Source organism: Saimiri boliviensis, chromosome 1 (assembly GCF_048565385.1).
Source record: "Saimiri boliviensis isolate mSaiBol1 chromosome 1, mSaiBol1.pri, whole genome shotgun sequence".
Taxonomy (NCBI): domain Eukaryota; kingdom Metazoa; phylum Chordata; class Mammalia; order Primates; family Cebidae; genus Saimiri; species Saimiri boliviensis.
Window position 1 is genome coordinate 266,579,636 of NC_133449.1, and position 16,735 is coordinate 266,596,370.

General features: G+C 41.1%; 1 protein-coding gene across 2 annotated transcripts in view; it reads left to right on the forward strand.

Annotated features, from left to right (window-relative positions):
• Positions 1-16,228, forward strand: part of CAPSL (calcyphosine like) — a 28,376-nt gene extending 12,148 nt beyond the window's left edge. Inside the window, exons 2-5 of one of the 2 annotated variants that reach the window (XM_039469204.2) lie at positions 5,064-5,200; positions 10,056-10,233; positions 10,524-10,733; positions 15,949-16,228. In XM_039469204.2, the coding sequence (XP_039325138.1) occupies positions 5,064-5,200; positions 10,056-10,233; positions 10,524-10,733; positions 15,949-16,050 (627 nt within the window). In that variant the 3' untranslated portion in view covers positions 16,051-16,228. Of the gene's footprint in view, positions 1-5,063; positions 5,201-10,055; positions 10,234-10,523; positions 10,734-15,875 lie in introns of both variants that reach the window. The other variant, XM_039469212.2, reaches the window with a different exon arrangement.
• The last annotated feature ends 507 nt before the right edge of the window (positions 16,229-16,735 follow it).

Here is a 16,735-nt window from a genome sequence, read left to right on the forward strand (position 1 = left end):
AGTGGAATGAGACAGCCTTAATGGGACCAATGCTACTGTGGCTCCACTCTGCCTCTGTCCCAAATCTCCAGGTTTCTGGAGGGTGGGGGTGGGGAGTGCAAGCAAGAACTCTGGATGCCAGCCCTGAGTCCGCCCTCTCCCTCAAACTGCACGTTCTGCCGCTGGCCATCTTGTATGTCTTCCTCCCCTCCACACTGTCCAGGCAGCATAGCTGGAAACAAGTCTCCCGCTGGCTAGCCTGTCCCACCTTCTTATCCGTTCTTCTCACTTTACAATGCAAATGGCCATTCCGTTTTTTTTAAAGAAGGCTTGTGGTCTCCTGTTGCTCTCGAAATCCAAACCCCACCCTGGCACCCCAGGATCTTTGGGATCTGGTGGCTGCCCTCCTGGTCAGTTTCATTTTTTACCTAACATTCCCCTTTCCCTACTCCCTCCGAGTCTCCATGACTGTTCATCTCCCCCTGCCACCTATACCTCTATTCTCCAACCATACTGAGATACTTGTACTTTCGTAATGATACTGCTTTTTCTCTCACCTTGGTCTAAGTAGTTGGTACACCTGCTATATAAAATCATCTCCTTCTCCTCCTCCTCCTTCTTCTTCACCAACTTTTGCTCTTGTTGCCCAGGCTGGAGTGCAATGGCGACATCTCAGCTCACTGCAACCTCTGCCTCCCAGGTTCAAGCGATTCTCCTGCCTCAGCCTCCCAAGTAGCTGGGATTACAGGCATGTGCCACCATGCCTGGCTAATTTTCTATTTTTAGTAGAGATGGGGTTTCTCCACTTTGGTCAGGCTGGTCTTGAACTCCTGACTTCAGGTGATCTGCCCACCGCGGTCTCCCAAAGTGCTGGAATTACAGACGTGAGCCACTGCGCCAGGCCTAAAATATTCTTCTATTCACCGCGTTCCCAGCCTCAATAACCACCACCTTCCATTAGGATGAAAGCTCAGACATCACCTCCTGAGAGGTCCTCAGAAAGTCCCACTCCCAGGCCAGGTAAGCCAACCGTCCTCTTGTGATTGCATCCCCCAGCTGTAAGCCTTGTCTTGGTCCCTCTTTCATCCTACCCCTGGCAGAGTGCGTGACTTTCTGAGCACTTAGTAGACTTGTGTGGAAAGCAGAGACTGAACCGCACGCCTGGCGGGGGACGTGTGCAGACGCCTGAGAACACTTGGTGGCGCTGCGGCCACGTGCGTCGGGAGCGCAGCCTCTTCTCCCCTTGCACCCCGATGCGCTCCGTTGTCACCACGACGGATCCTTAAGGTTCAGACAGGGTCTTCTGTGGCAGAGACAATGTGCACTGCTGTGAAGTCGGTGACATATGTTTGGGGACCGACTCTTGCCCTGGTGGTGCCTGGCTCCTTTATTGAAATTTCAAAGCTGAGCATCTCTCTCCTTCACTTGCGATCCTGTGCAATCCTGTCTTCCTCAAAAGCCCCGGTGCTTAGTAAACTATATTTTCCATTCTGCTCAAAAAAGGAGATCAGGATTCAAACTAATGAAGACTCTAGGCTATTCAAGTGCTTGCTCCTCTGAGAAATTCCTCACGCTTCCACACTCTGTCCCAGCATAGTGCCTTGAAAGGAGTACAATAAACTTAGCTAGCAGTTGGTGAACTGGGTGACTGAATGATGAAAAAGGATGGTTACTAAGGGCATTTCAAGTTTCATGGTAGACTAGCAGGAGAGAATGGACTCCCCAACCCCCCTCCCTCTGGAATTTATCAAATTAGACTCCAGAAGAAACTGCCTACATCATCACTGGGTAAGGTCAGCCTCAAGACAGCCGGACAGCCTGAGGTACTGGGCTCACTGTTTCTTGCCTTGCTGGATTCGATCCTACTTTCCTACGAGAAAGCACCATCAAACTGTGCTTTGAGATTCTTACACATCATTTCACAAACCACAAACATGATGAAGCAGAAAGAGACTGGCTTGGGAATCAGGAACCCTCTGTTTTGGTCTTGGCCAGGACTTTTGGGCAAGTCACTTTGCCAACCCAAGGCTTAGTTTCCAAATCTGCAAAATGAAGTTGAACTAGAGGATCTTCAAGGGTCTTACGTTCTAACAGTGTGTGGATTACTGTGAGCCACATTTCTGTGTGACTTGGGCAAGTTTTGTGATTTCTCTGCATCCTAATTTCTTTATCTGTGAAATACCAATAATAGTAGTAACTAGCTCATGGGCTTGTTTTCCTTTGTCTTTCATTAATTTACCAAGATGCCCATGTGCCCAGTATTTTTTTAAATTGTCAGATAAAGTTGTATGTGTTTATCTTGTACACCATGATGCTTTGTAGTATGTATAATTATGGAATAACTAAATCTAGCTGGTAACATGCACATCGGTTTTATTTTATTGAGATGAATTCTTATATTATAAATTAGCCATTTTAAAGTGTATATTACATTCACAATGTTGATAAGCCACCACCTATATCAAGTTCCAAAACATTTCATTACCCCCAAAGGAAACTTTGTCACTCCCCACTGGCCCTCCCTCCCCTGTCCCTTGCAATTATTAATTTGCTTTCTGTCTCTATGAATTTGCCTATTCCAAATATCACACACAAATGAAATCGTAAAATGTGTGGCATTTTGTGTCTGGTTTCTTGCACGTAGCATAATGTAGCCAAGGTTTATCCACATTGTGGCATCTATCAGTACTGTGTTCCTTTTTATGGCTGGAGAAGATTTCATTGCATGGCTATACCACAATTTGTTTATCCATTTATCCACCGATGGACACAGGGTTTGTTTCTACCTCTTGGCTGCTGTGAATAATGTTGCTGTAAACATGGGTATACGAGCAGTTGTTTGAGTTTCTGTTTTCAGTTCAGCTCGCAGGGTTTTTGTGGGAACTGGATACAGGCTTACTACCTAGTGGGGATACTCTTAATGCCTTTAATATTATTCTAAAGGTGTGCAAAGAGGGTCCCACTGGGAATCTGTCCCAGATCTGGGAGCCAGATCTCACTATCTCTCCACTACTGGTTTTTAGTCTGTTAAGTCTCACTTGCTGTCATGGATGGCAGGGAAAAACCAGAGCAAAGTGAATACAGTGGATAAGGTAGGGGAGATGTCATGGGAAACGAGAATGAGAGGTGAGTGGCTGGGGACAACCACTGGACAAGTGTCATGAAGCAAGGCGGAAGGTCAGCAAAGACAATGGTGGTCCTGGGAAGGATCAAGACTCTGAGGTGGGTTTAGAGAATGAGAAGGGCATGTCGTCGACACCAGTTCCTGCTTTCATAGGAGTTGGAGTGGGGATGGGGCTCATGCCACTAGCAGAATATGGTCACGGCAAGAGAATGGCTTATTCAAGGATGAGTAAGGCTGTAGGAGACGGCTAGATGAGTGAATTGATAGTCTTGTTCATGAGCTCAAGATTCGGGCTGTTAATGAGGGGAGAGCTAGTGCTGAAGCTGGAAATGAGCTCTGGGAATTGTCAGCTTGAGGTCAGGACAAAACAGCAATAAGCAAACACCAGTTATAAGAAAGGTAAAGCTGCCAGGAAGGCCATGATCTGGGCTGCAGGTGTCCCTGTTAGATGAGAATTGGAACATGCTCTTTGTGTGTGCCTGGCAAGAATGGAGATGGAAGTCTCTAAGAGCAGTACACTGTCTGGAATTCCAGGGAACCTCTCTTAGGTGCCGGAGGAAGCAGAGGAAGACTGTGTAGCTTTAGGCAAAGCTAAGGAGGGGTAAAGCAGCTGAGACCTAGACAGGTCTCTTTCTTGACTGAAGGTTCAAGAGAACAGAAAGGAATTCCTTCCATGTTCACCTACATACTGGGAATCGGGATACATGGCAAGAAGTAGGGATCCTGTACATGGGCTCAGGGGAGGCTGCAAGAAAGTGGCCATGTTAAGTGTGTGCAACTCTGGATTGTCTATCCTGGTCCCAGTCATTGGCTTGATGAGATTCCTGTTCCCAAATGTCAAATAATGAGTACCTGTGGGGGAGACCTTTCAGGTTGTATAGGAGAACAACAGTCTTGGCATAGAAGAGGTTGTGAGTCTGCGGGTTGCTGTCTTTGATGAAAACAATTCCGTCCTAATGTAGCACTTTGGGGAAGTGCCAGAATTTGGCCGGGGAGGGAGACTTGAAGCCAGGGAGGAACCATATTCTAATAATTTCTTTTTCTGCACCTTGCATGCTGTTCTTTGCACATTCTTCAAGCCGCTTGCCTCTCATTCTTTTCATTCACAACTCACATTAAAGTAACTTCTAGAATGCTCCATTTACTGTGTCATGAGAATTAGTGTTTTTTGAAGCTGGGGTGGAATTTAAAGACCATCTTATCCAATCCTTCCATTTAACAGAGGAGGAAATACAGGCTGTGAAATTCACTCAGATGTTTCTAGGCAGATGAAGGTGAGGGGTGGGGGAGTTGGGGGGTGGGGATTGAAAAGTCAGGACTAGAACCCGGGTCTCCAGGCTCCCAGCCCATTGCTCTTCCCACTGCTGCATAAGTTTTGAGAGCTTGAGTGTGGCTACGGGAGTTTGTATGTTGCTTGGGGACTACTCAGGAGACAGCACTTTACTGCACCCATCCTGAGAACATTGTTAGGTGTTAGTGAGCACTAACCTGTGAACCAAGGAGACCATACCCGTTACTGGTACAAATCATTAAGGATCAAGTGCTGAAAATCTCATTCAAGACAGAGGGAACAAAAACAGGGTCTAGACCAAAGAGGAGAATATCGAATGTGAGGGTCAAGGGAATATGGAAAATTCTATATAAAATAATATGGCATACAAGGTAGGTTCAAAAAAGAGAGTACAGAGAAATTGGGCTTCTTTTATAGAGGGAGGAGGGCTTCAGAAAGATCAAAGCACCTTGGGAAATGGTGATATATTTAAGACTATTGTTTAGGCTAGAGAAACAAGATGTCCTCAGGACCAGATAAGTAAGTTATAAATATGCCAGGCACACAGTTGGCATAGAGAAAAATTGGAGGCTGTATATTTCCTTCGCAGTGAGGCTGCTGTCACCCTGCCCAGCCAGAGGCAGTGACGAGGCCTGGACGCTGCTAACATGCTATGGCTTCCCCCATCAGATGGCAGGGACAGCGCGCCATGACCGAGAGATGGCGATCCAGGCCAAGAAAAAGCTCGCCACAGCCACCGACCCCATCGAAAGACTCCGACTGCAGTGCCTGGCCAGGGGCTCTGCAGGCATCAAAGGACTTGGCAGGTAGGACCCAGTGACAGGTGACAGGGAATGGAGTGGGAAGGCACGACTCGGCCAGGTGAGCCTGATGTTGGCCACGTGGTCTTGGGCAAATCATTTCTCCTTCGGGGCTCAGTTCCTTATTTGTAAAAATGTAGAGTTTAGAAGAGTTGATCTCTGACGTCCCTTGTGACTGTTTTTGGATCTTAGTCCCAGACTCAGCAAGACTCCTATCTGCTACAAGACAGTGTAGCTCTGGGAAAGTATGAGGTAAGGGAGAAGCATGGCCCTGGCATGGAGATGCCCACCAGGACAATAAGTCTTTCTGCAGCTGTGATAATAATGGCCAGGATGGAAGAGGGAGGAAGGAACAGCAGCGATTTAGCTCTAGTCACAGAATTTGGAGTTTTGCTATCAGACAATCATATCTCTGTCACTTCTAGGGACACTTGTATTGCTTGTCGGATAACTGACAGCTCACTGCCAATGGGGTTCTCTCAGCTGGGTAGCTCCTGTTCTCCCACCCTCTGCCCTCTGACAGTGTGAATAGTTTTAAGGACTGAGAAACCCAAGAAGAAAGGAGACTGTGAGCCTCCTGAGGGCAGGTCCTGTGCAAACTCCATCAAGAGCCTGCCATGGGCCAGGCATTGGACACATCTTAGGGACCCATGTGTGAACAAGGCTTCTTAAGCCCCCATGGAGGACTAAGACTATGGAGCATATGAGTGAAATAAATGGTCTCTCAGCAGTGTGAGAAGCTGTATATTAGAGAAGTACAGGGTGCCAATGGGAGGGAAATCCAGCCTTGCACCCAGACAATGTGGAAGGCTTTACTTCCAGCAAGGTACTGAGTGCCTGGGAGACAACTCTGAATAGTCCTAAGTCTCAGACTAAGCCCAGCTCTGTCATGAGGCCAGGCAGTGGGGTTGTGGACCCTGGTGGTCAGAATGTCCCAGACCAATGGGAAGACCAGCCCTCTTGCCCTCAGTATTGTGTGACTTCAACCTCTACCCCTTTCATCGTGGGTGCACATCATTGTCCTTAGTGCAAACGCTTGAGGAATCCTCTCTTCCACTCTCTGGTCCACTCAGTGGAATCCCTCCTGCTGCCTGTGTTGTCTTCACCCCATGCCCGCCGCACACTGCATCTCTACCAGCCTTTCCACTAAGAACCAGCCAACCATGAACAGACACCATTCCATCCTAAGCCTTCTGCAGAATGTGCTGTCTGCCTCCCTTACTGGCCTTGGCCTTCTCTAAGTACCTCCTAACTCAAGTGGAAGCTGCCCCTTCCCCTCCACTCCTATCTTAGGGGCAATTGAAGACTAAACACTCTACTTCAATCTAACTCCAAATCCCAGGTCATATTCCCCCCTTTGTTCATTTATTTATTTCCCATAAATCCTGTTGTAGAAGGGCATCTCATCAGGTTAGGCTCTGCCTTCCCCCCGCCACCAGAACAACACTCAGCACTGGCTCCTGGAACCATCTTTCCACCCTGTCTGAGTCTTTATCCTAACCAGGATCAAGCTAACTCTATTATTTTTAACCTTGACAACTTCATTTTTTGACACCGAATTCTTGTGGTTTTCAATAGTATATGTTCTTTCTTAGTCACTTCTAATTGCCTTGTAGATGTAGATACTTCTCTAGTATCTAAATTCTCAAGATTCTTTTGCCAGTATCCTTAATTTATCAGACATCTTGGCTACAGTTGAGTTAGCACATTCTACCCTGGCCCCTTGCTAAATTCTTGGCAAGATACCCATTCCTGAGATCCAAACTAATTTCACAATTTATGTATTTTTTTTTAATCAGGAAAGATACTAGCTAACTAACCAACTAACCAGTGAATATCTCTATGTAGTTGGCTTACTATCCAAATAAAATATATATATATATATATTTCAAATAGAGCTTTCCCAGCAGCCCCTACTGTTTTAATGGTATTACAACTCTTCCAGGTCCTTGAGCTGAAAACTTTAGAATTCTCATCATTAGCCCACCGTATTCACTCCTTTATTTCTATAATATCTTGAAAACTTTGTTTTCTTATTTTCATTCCAATCGCTTAAGTGTAGACGCTCAACGTTTTTCACTGGACTCTTATGATAGTATTCTTACTGGTTCCTTTGCTTCTAAGTTTTCAGTCCTCCAATTCATTGCTAAAGTTCTCATTATTTTGATAATGTCACTTCAAGTCAACCATTTAATAACTTTAAAAATAACTTGCTAATAAAGTTCAAACTCTTTAGCATTTTAGGACATTTAAGGTCTTCAGGTTCTGATTAATCCAACTTTCCATTTTTTTTTGTTGTTGTTGTTATTATATTTTAAGTTCTAGGATACATGCACAGAACATGCAGGTTTGTTACATAGGTATATACGTGCCATGGAGGTTTGCTGCACCCATCAACCCATCATCCACATTAAGTATTTCTCCTAATGCTCTCCTTCCCCTAGACCCCCACCCTCAGACAGGCCCTGGTGTTTGATGTTCTCCTCTGTGTGCCCGTGTGTTCTCATTGTTCAGCTCCCACTTATGAGTGAGAATATGCAGTGTTTGGTTTTCTGTTCCTGTGTTAGTTTGCTAAGAATGGTGGTTTCCAACTTCATCCATGTCCCTGCAAAGGGCATGAACTCATTTTTTTTTTTTTTTATGGCTGCATAGTATTCTGTGGTGTCTATGTGCCACAGTTTCTTTATCTAGTCTCTCTGGGCATTTGAGTTGATTCCAAGTCTTTACTATTGTGAATAGTGCTGCAATAAACATACATGTGCATGTGTCTTTATAGTAAAATGATTTATAATCCTTTGGGTATATACCCAGTAATGGGATTGTTGGGTCAAATGATATTTTTGATTTTAGATCTTTGAGGAATTCCCACACTGTCTTCCATAATGGTTAAACTAATTTACACTCCCACCAACAATGTAAAAGAATTCTTATTTTTCTGCATCCTCTCCAGCATCTGTTGTTTTCTAACTTTTTAATGATTTTTGAAAAAAATAGCGTTTTCAAAGTACTTACGTACATTTTCTGCTTTCCTTTAATGGGAAATGGGAAGACTTTGGGACCTTTGAGTCTATTAGCAAAGATGAAAGCTTAAAAACGTAACATTTTAATTTTTTAAATAGACTACTTTAAAAACCAGTACCAACACATTATTTTTAACTAAGGCCCATCATGTATTCATACTTTCTTAGTTTTTACCTAGTGTCCTTTTCTGTTTCAGGATCCCATCCAGAACTCTGCTTTACACTTACTTGTCATATTTCCTTAGGATCCTGTTGGGTATGACAGTTTCTTAGACTTTCCTGGTTTTTGATGAATGTGATAGGTCAAGTATTTTATAGGATGCCCACCTATTGGAATTTCTTTGATTTTTTTTTCTTCACGATTAAACTGGGCTTATTGGTTTTAGGGACCATAGATGCAAAGCACCATTTTTATCACATTACACCAAGGATGTGGTGATGAACATGATTTACTACTGTGGATGTTGACACTGATCACTTAATTGAGGCAGTGTTTGTCAGTCTTCTCCAGTGTAAAGTTACTTCCCTTCTCCATATAGTATTCTTTGGAAGGAAACTTCTTTTCAGAGCCCACACTTAGAGAGTGGGGAATATGTGTTCCCTCCTTGAGAGCAGATTATATCCATAACTTATTTGGAATTTTTCTGCAAAAGAAATTTGTCCTTTTCCTCACATTTATTTATTCTATCATTAATTTAAATGAATATGGATACAGGGATTTCTTTTCTACATTTTGGGTTATAATCCAATGTTGTTTTATTGGTTAAACTGTTCCAGCCTTGGCCTTGAGAGCTCTTTAAGTTGGCTCCTATATCCCTTATTCCCATCAATGTGCTATTTGTTTTTTAGCACTTCCTTTCTTTCTGGTGCTACAAAATGTCTCATTTTGAATATTCATGCTCTCGGCTATACATGTGCTTATTGTTACTGGAGCGTTGTTGTTTCTAGGTCTTCTCAGCTGACAAAATAAGGAAATATATGTGTGTATAGTAACCTGTGTATAAATATTTTTATATGTAATGATTTATGTCTATATTAAACTAAATGTGAGTTCACACTATGTCTCCAACTCTAATCCATGCCTCTTTTCCTATCTTATCTGTAAATTCACACTCCCACTTAAAGAAAACTGGTTTCCATCTTTGTTATTCATTTACTTGATGGTTCAGCTTCGGTATACATGTACATCAGTATCAGAATGGATAACTTGTATCTCTGTGGGAAACAACTTTATCAACTGTACAGTGCAGTAATTGTGTGCAGTTCCTGTGTTCTTACAGACTCTACTCATTTTCAAAGTACTTAAATCAGCACCTTTCTCTCTTATCCCTTTATCCCTTTTTGGGATGTTTCATTCTTTTATAAAACAGTGAAATTCTGTTGTCACAGTTTGCATTCCTTTCTGTGATTTTCTGACTTCCCAAATCATTTTAAAAAAATTCATATGCATTAAGGTTGACACCTTGTTCTGTAAAGTTCTATGGGTTTCAGCCAATGTCATATATCCACCATCATAGTATTATAAAGGCTAGTTTCATTGACCTAAAAATCCCATGTTTCACCAATTCAACTCTTTCCTCTCCCTTTATCTTTTTACTGTCTCCACAGTTTTGTTTTTTTCACAATGTCATGTCATGTAATTAGAATTACACTCTGTGTGTGTATGTGTGTGCATGGTGGGAAGTGGCTCTCCATTTTTGGAAGGGAGGGTGAAGAGAAGAATTTAAGACTTTTGTATTTTAATTTGACAAAACCTTGAGTGTGAATTTCTTTTCAAATCTTTACACTTACACCTTGTTCTTTGTAAATTTCTTCTTAATTTTTGCATGTATTTTCTTCAGAGTATTTAGAATTATGGATGACGATAATAATCGAACCCTTGATTTTAAAGAATTTATGAAAGGCTTAAATGATTATGCTGTGGTCATGGAAAAGGAAGAGGCAGAAGAGCTTTTCCAGAGGTTTGATAAAGATGGAAATGGAACAATAGACTTCAATGAGTTTCTTCTCACATTAAGAGTAAGTGGCCCCCTTAATCAGTGTATCTGCTGAGTTTGGCTTTCACGTGGTTTGGGTTGGCTACTTTGAGATTTTATTTTTAGAAGTTGTTAGTGCACTATGGGGAGGGCAGTGGGCAGAAGACTGTGCACAGATTTAGGAATTTTTTGGAGCAATTGTAGTGCCTATTATATAATAGCGCACAAATATTATTTCATATCATTGAGGGGAATAAGATATTTATCACATAGGATACAAAAAAAGCTCATTTGCTTATGTATGTCTCTGCATATATTATTCTGTTTTTGTAGCCTCCAATGTCTAGAGCCAGAAAAGAGGTAATCATGCAAGCTTTTAGAAAGTTAGACAAGACTGGAGATGGAGTTATAACAATTGAAGACCTTCGTCAGGTGTATAATGCAAAACACCACCCAAAGTACCAGAATGGGGAATGGAGTGAGGAACAAGTGTTTAGGAAATTTCTGGATAACTTTGATTCACCTTATGATAAAGATGGATTGGTAAGTGTAAGAGCCCAATCTAGGATTAATTTCTTCTCTTTAATTTGAAATTGTAAATGGGAAATAGGTCCAAAATCTTAAAAATTTTAACATATTGATACCATATTTGTTGTAAATAGAAGTAAACTATTTCCCTAGGAACCACCTAGAAACTTCCCTATTGCCAGGGGAAACTAAGGTAATAAAATGGTTACTTTGAAAACTAAAGTAACAAAATGCATGTATGTGCCTGCACACATTCACAGACATATACTGAAATACGTTGGTAGGGGATAAGCTGATGAACTGTTATCTGGGGAATGTGATGTTTTGATTAAACACTCCATTTTATGGTTATCATATTCACTATACTCAGCTAGTTGCATTCCAGTGAACTGACTATAATAAAACATATTTAACTTTGGAATGAGATCATAATTTAATTTTGGGGAACAGTTTTACAAGGTCTTTCAGGATGTTTTAGTGCCTTCACAGTCATCCTTATGGGCCTCATTTGTCATCACACTTTGCTATGTGGAGATGCCATTTAAAAGTAGTTTTTGGTAAAGGGAATGCTAAATAACAGAATTTACTCTGATTTCTTCTTCAGTGTGCTTTGAAATTAACTTACATTTCTAAACTGCAGTGAACATGAAAACAAAAGCACCCACCTCATCTCCATTAACTTTTATCTTCAAGTTACAAATGCATAGCTTGGTAGGGTAAAGAATTATGTATCTCTATGACTGTGTCTAGGCTGAGATGAAAATGTCATCTATCAACAGCCATAAATGGACTTTTTAGGAAAAACAAAACAAAACCCAGAGCCAGTTCTGTTGTTAGGAGACCTAAGGGTTTTGGTGATAAGGAAAGGGGGTTGTCCCTTTGGTAACAGTCAGTCAGAGCACAACCCCAGGGTTCGTTGCTTCTTAAGCTTTTTATAGTACAGGAAAAGATTAATGGGCCAGTGGACAAGAAAAGGGTGGTTAAGGGAAGAACAGATAAACCTTCCTCTTTTGAAGGTAATTTCCTCTAACTTTGTAAATGAAACTTCATGATGAGTTTCATTAGCAAGGGGTAAGGGATAGGAAGGTGACCTTTCTGTCCTTCCTGCTGACATTTTCCAGTCAGGGATGGAGCATAGCCTCTATTTCAGGCTGAGGATTGTGGATACAGGTTTTCAAAAGGCTGAAATTCAGTAGGGCAGGAAAAACCTTAGGGAAAAAAAAAAACTATATGTTTTCTACCAGTATTTCTGGCCTTTGATCACTGAGATGTCAATGGAAAAATAGCCAACTGCCATTTCCCCAAATTAGCCCGCCCCATTGTGGATCCCAGAGTGTGTCTGCAGGTGGTTCCTCCTCATTGCCGGGGGAAACCTCAGCTACTCTTTTCTCTAACAAAAGTCAAAATAGCCAGTTGTGATTCGGCTGATTCAAGTCTGCACATCATCCCTTTTGATATTTATCTTAAGAAGCCACATTAAGCTCTCAAAAGCTCATGAAGGTTATTGAGGTTTTTAGCAGTTACAGCACTTGATGTCATCTGAATGTTACAGGCCCTGTACTGATACTCAACGCTGGATGCTCGTAATCATCATCAGGGAGTATTTATTGATAATGCAGACTGCTAGCTGTACAGCAGAACAACATTATCTGATTTTTTGGAGGGTAGTGTCCAAGGATTTACATTTTAATATGTATCAGATGACTCTTATACTCACTCATATTTGTGATCCTCAGCTCTAAAAGATTCAGAAATGACTTTAAAAATTATAAAATATAATACACATATGGACCCCTATTAGCACAGTAATGAATCTGGGCAACATTTTTTGAGCACATATCAACTGGGCATTTGCTAAGGGCATAACAGGGACATCTCCTTTAATAGACATAATAAAAATGTTTCTGAAAAGTGATTTATAATTGAAACATTTGCACATTGAATTGCATTTTAAATGCATGAGAAATTGTTGATGTATAGAAACTCCCTGGTAAATACTTTTATGAGAAGAATAGCCTCTAATTTACCCCTTGCAAATTGAATTATTTTGCATCTTAAGATTTCTTGTAATGAAGCATAGCTGTGCTTGAAGACAGTGTGCACCTTTATGGTTAAAAACATTCCATATAAGACAAAATTTAAAATAATGCCAAAAATTTAGCATGGTTAAGGATAATGTTCAAACTTGGTAATCTAGGCGAAACTCTCAAATACCAACAAAGGTTGCTGGAGTTTGCAGCAGTCTTGGAATTTGGTCTTGCACTAATACCCCACTGGATTCCCATAGCAGCTGGAAGACATTTGGGTGGAGATGTGAAACAAATAGCATGTGAAACGACTTTCCTCACCCCTTTTCTATCACTAAACCCCACCCCAATTTGGTGAGATTTCTACTTATTTTTTAATATCTAAGTTTTGAATTCTTCATGTGTGTATATGACTTTATAATCATCATATTTTAAAAAAGTCTTTTAGGACTTTAGCCCTTCAAAGAGTATCAGTCTATTGCCTCATCCATCTCATATAAAAATTTGTAAATAATTGAAAATATTTTAGGTATGTTACTGAGTCTATGTATTAATAGCAACCTAGATTTGTTTTAGGATTTCTGTAATGAATTTGGAACTGATTTTGAATTGTGACTTCCATTACCCGCATCTGGGACCTTCCCTTGTATGTATGATATACACCTTATCACATAAAGGTAGCTTAGGCAAGAGGCCTGCTAAAAGTAGGAGTGCCCAGTTTCTCATGTTTTCTGTCAAATAAAATAAATAAGGATAGTAATTATTGCTAATGAGCAATTTACTATGATGAGGGATTTATGGGAGATTAGAAAATTTGTGATTCAGGCCATTCCCAATATAAGTTGAGTCTCAGAAAACAAGCAAACATCTAGCTAAAAGTAATTTCAGGAATGATCAAATATGTTAGCTCTGACCTCTGGCTTGACATCCTCTAACTTCCAAGTGAGGTTTTAAACTTCCTTTATCTTTTGCCCATCCTGGATTCCTTCTCCATTCTCCATCAGAGCCAACTCAACTCCAGGTCACCCCGTGCTACTGAAGGAGCTTGGGATTGAAGGATGGGAGTAATGATACCAGTCTCACTCAATTGGTGATTCAGTTAGAGTTTGGTTTCAATTGCACAAAATAACAAATCTCATTAAACATTGGAATACACAAATTAGGTTTTATTTTATATCTACTTGATGTTCTCACTTGAATGGCTTAAAGAGAGCAGAGCTGAGGTCTTTGTGATTTTCCTGGCCTTTCCTTCATGATCTCAAGATGGTTGCCTAACTTCAGGCAGCACATCTGAGTTTCAGGCAGCAGGACAAATGAGGAAGAAGGAGGGAAGAAGAAAGGGCTAGAGCCTGCATCAGACAAACAAAGGCTTCCCTAGAAATTCATTTCAGATTTCTGTTGTATCTTATTGGTGAGAACTCTATCACTTGGCCATCCCAAGCTGCAGCTGCAAGGGAGTCTGGGAAAGTAAGTTTTGTGTTTTTCAACTTTTGTGGGAGAGAAAAGCTAGGGACAAGAGTATTACAGTGGTTGTAGAGGGCGTCTCGCTCAATGGCTGTCACCCCTGCTCAACCAACAAACAATAGAAACAACAAACTAAAAATATTAGGAATTTGATAATTTTTAATTAAAAAATAATTAGCTGCAAAAAATATTCCTCAAACTGTCACAGTAAAGTGCTCAGTCAAAATGGCTCAATGTCTCGTGTACAACTCTCTTACTTTACTTGCTATTTGCTATTAAAATTATCCACTTACTTTGTTGGAGTATCTCACCAGCCTGCAATCTTTTTGAGGACTAAGACTTTAGCTTAATTATCTTTGATATTCCCAGTTAAATTATTGTAGTGTGCACAACAATTAACTGGAATGTTTAGATTTTATAAAAGTAAATTCCACAACCACTTGCTTCAGAGATTCTGATTCAGCAGGTGTGGGTTAGAGCCTGGGGACCTGGGCTTCTGACAAACGTCCCAGGTGGTCCTGATGCAGGCAGTGTGGACCACACTGAGAAACATTTCCCTGGAACCTCACACAGCATCGAAAAGATAGAGAGAGGGCAATAATGATGTGCGAAACTTAATATAATCCCTTAATGAGGGAATTGGAAAGCAGAGGCTCAGGAATTCAAAGGAGGAGAGGAATAAAAAAGTTCATAGAACACAGGCTGGTCTGATTGCTAGTGAAAAAAAAAAAGAAGTTCAAGAAGGAGGGATGCTAATGGGATCCTAATTTTAACAGAGGCTCTATGCGTGTATTATGGATGTGCATTTACAGTTCAACTATGAGCTGAGTTCAAATGACTTTCTTCCTACTGCTCTTCCTTTTGTTTTAGTGGGAAGGGGTGGTATGAGAGAGAACTATGGATCCTATGACTTCTTTTTTTCTATTCACTTATGATTTCAGCAAAAAGGACAAGTGAGTCAGTCATCTCTTATGATTCTTGTAAGGCATAGGTATGTTCCCAACTGATCATGTCAACCAACATGGTTAAAATGTACATATTATCTAGACCTGTTAAAAATAATACTAATAACTGTTTTTTCTTCTTCCCCAAAGGAAAGTATTACAAAGTCCTAAAATAGATAAACACATTAGTCAATATTTCAAAGAGACGGTCATGGGTGTAGAGTGGAGAGAAGCCAGGATGGGTGAGAGACATGAAACAGGGTTAAGCTTTTTATTCACCCTGGACCTTGAATGAGTTATTCATGTGTTAGAAAAACATGCACCCCAGGAGCGTTTAACTAGAAATCTGTTTCTTTATCCGCAGGACAGAACTCCATTTTTGGAAAGGGAAAACATCACTTATCCTGACACAAGGACATGACATGTTGTTTCTGACATGTCACAGAAAGATAAAATTAACTACAGTTTACAGCACACTTCCTTCTTACTCTGAGTTTCAGGCTCCCTTATCTGAACTGGCGGGCTCCCACCCTTAGAGAAAAGATGAAAACCCATGTGTCACTTTACATTTAGGTTGGCCTAGAAACTTTCAAGACTTCCTTTTTCTCTTTCTAGGTGCTGTTCTCACACCTTCCTCAACTTCTCTCGTTCTTTTGTTTTAGATCAGTTCCTCAGCCATGATCACACACAGAAAGAAATCCTCTATTTTCTTCTATTTACAGATGCACAAGGTGGGCCCCCACTGATAGAGTGAGAAGCAAAGTTTCGTATTCGTTTCTAACTTTTCCACTGCAGGTGACCCCTGAGGAATTCATGAACTACTATGCCGGTGTGAGCGCATCCATTGACACTGACGTGTACTTCATCATCATGATGAGAACCGCCTGGAAGCTTTAAGCATGTGACCTGGGGGCTGGGCCTTGGGACAGCCATGTGGCTCCAAATGACTAAACCTCAGCTCAAAAACCAGTATTGTGTTTGATTTCACACTCATTATAATGTTTTTTTCTGTGTCAAAATACAGCATTTTCTGGGGCCAAGAAACAGGCAGAAATAAAAGACACTGAGTAGCCAACTGTGAGCTTGCCTTCCCTGAGACTGTTTCCTTTGCTCTAAATTAGGACTTAAATAAAATGAGCTCTGTAAAGCTCCTAGTGCTGTGCTGAAACATGTAGGTGTCTAATCAACTTTAGGTTTTTTCCCTTGGTCATTAATGAAAGCTTTAGCATTTTAATTAAAACCCTCACCCATGCACTCACAGTTTTTCTCTACCTCCTTTTAGATGATCCATTTCTAGGTGAGATCATACTTTATCTCTTTTTATGACCGACTATAAGTCTTTAAGTGTTTCAGTCTCATTTGGGGACCAGAAGACGACTATGTGTTAGCCTCAATTTCTACAAATAAATCTTGAGTTTCACTGCCTAGGGTTTAGGGAAGCCACAGTTTGACTAGATTTAAAATGATTTTTTAAAAATAGTCATTTTTTAAAGACTGGTGTGAGAGGGGAGGCTATTTCTTTGAGCAGTAGATCCATGACTATTCACAGTACTCCTGTGGCTGAAGTTTTGAAACTGGGCTG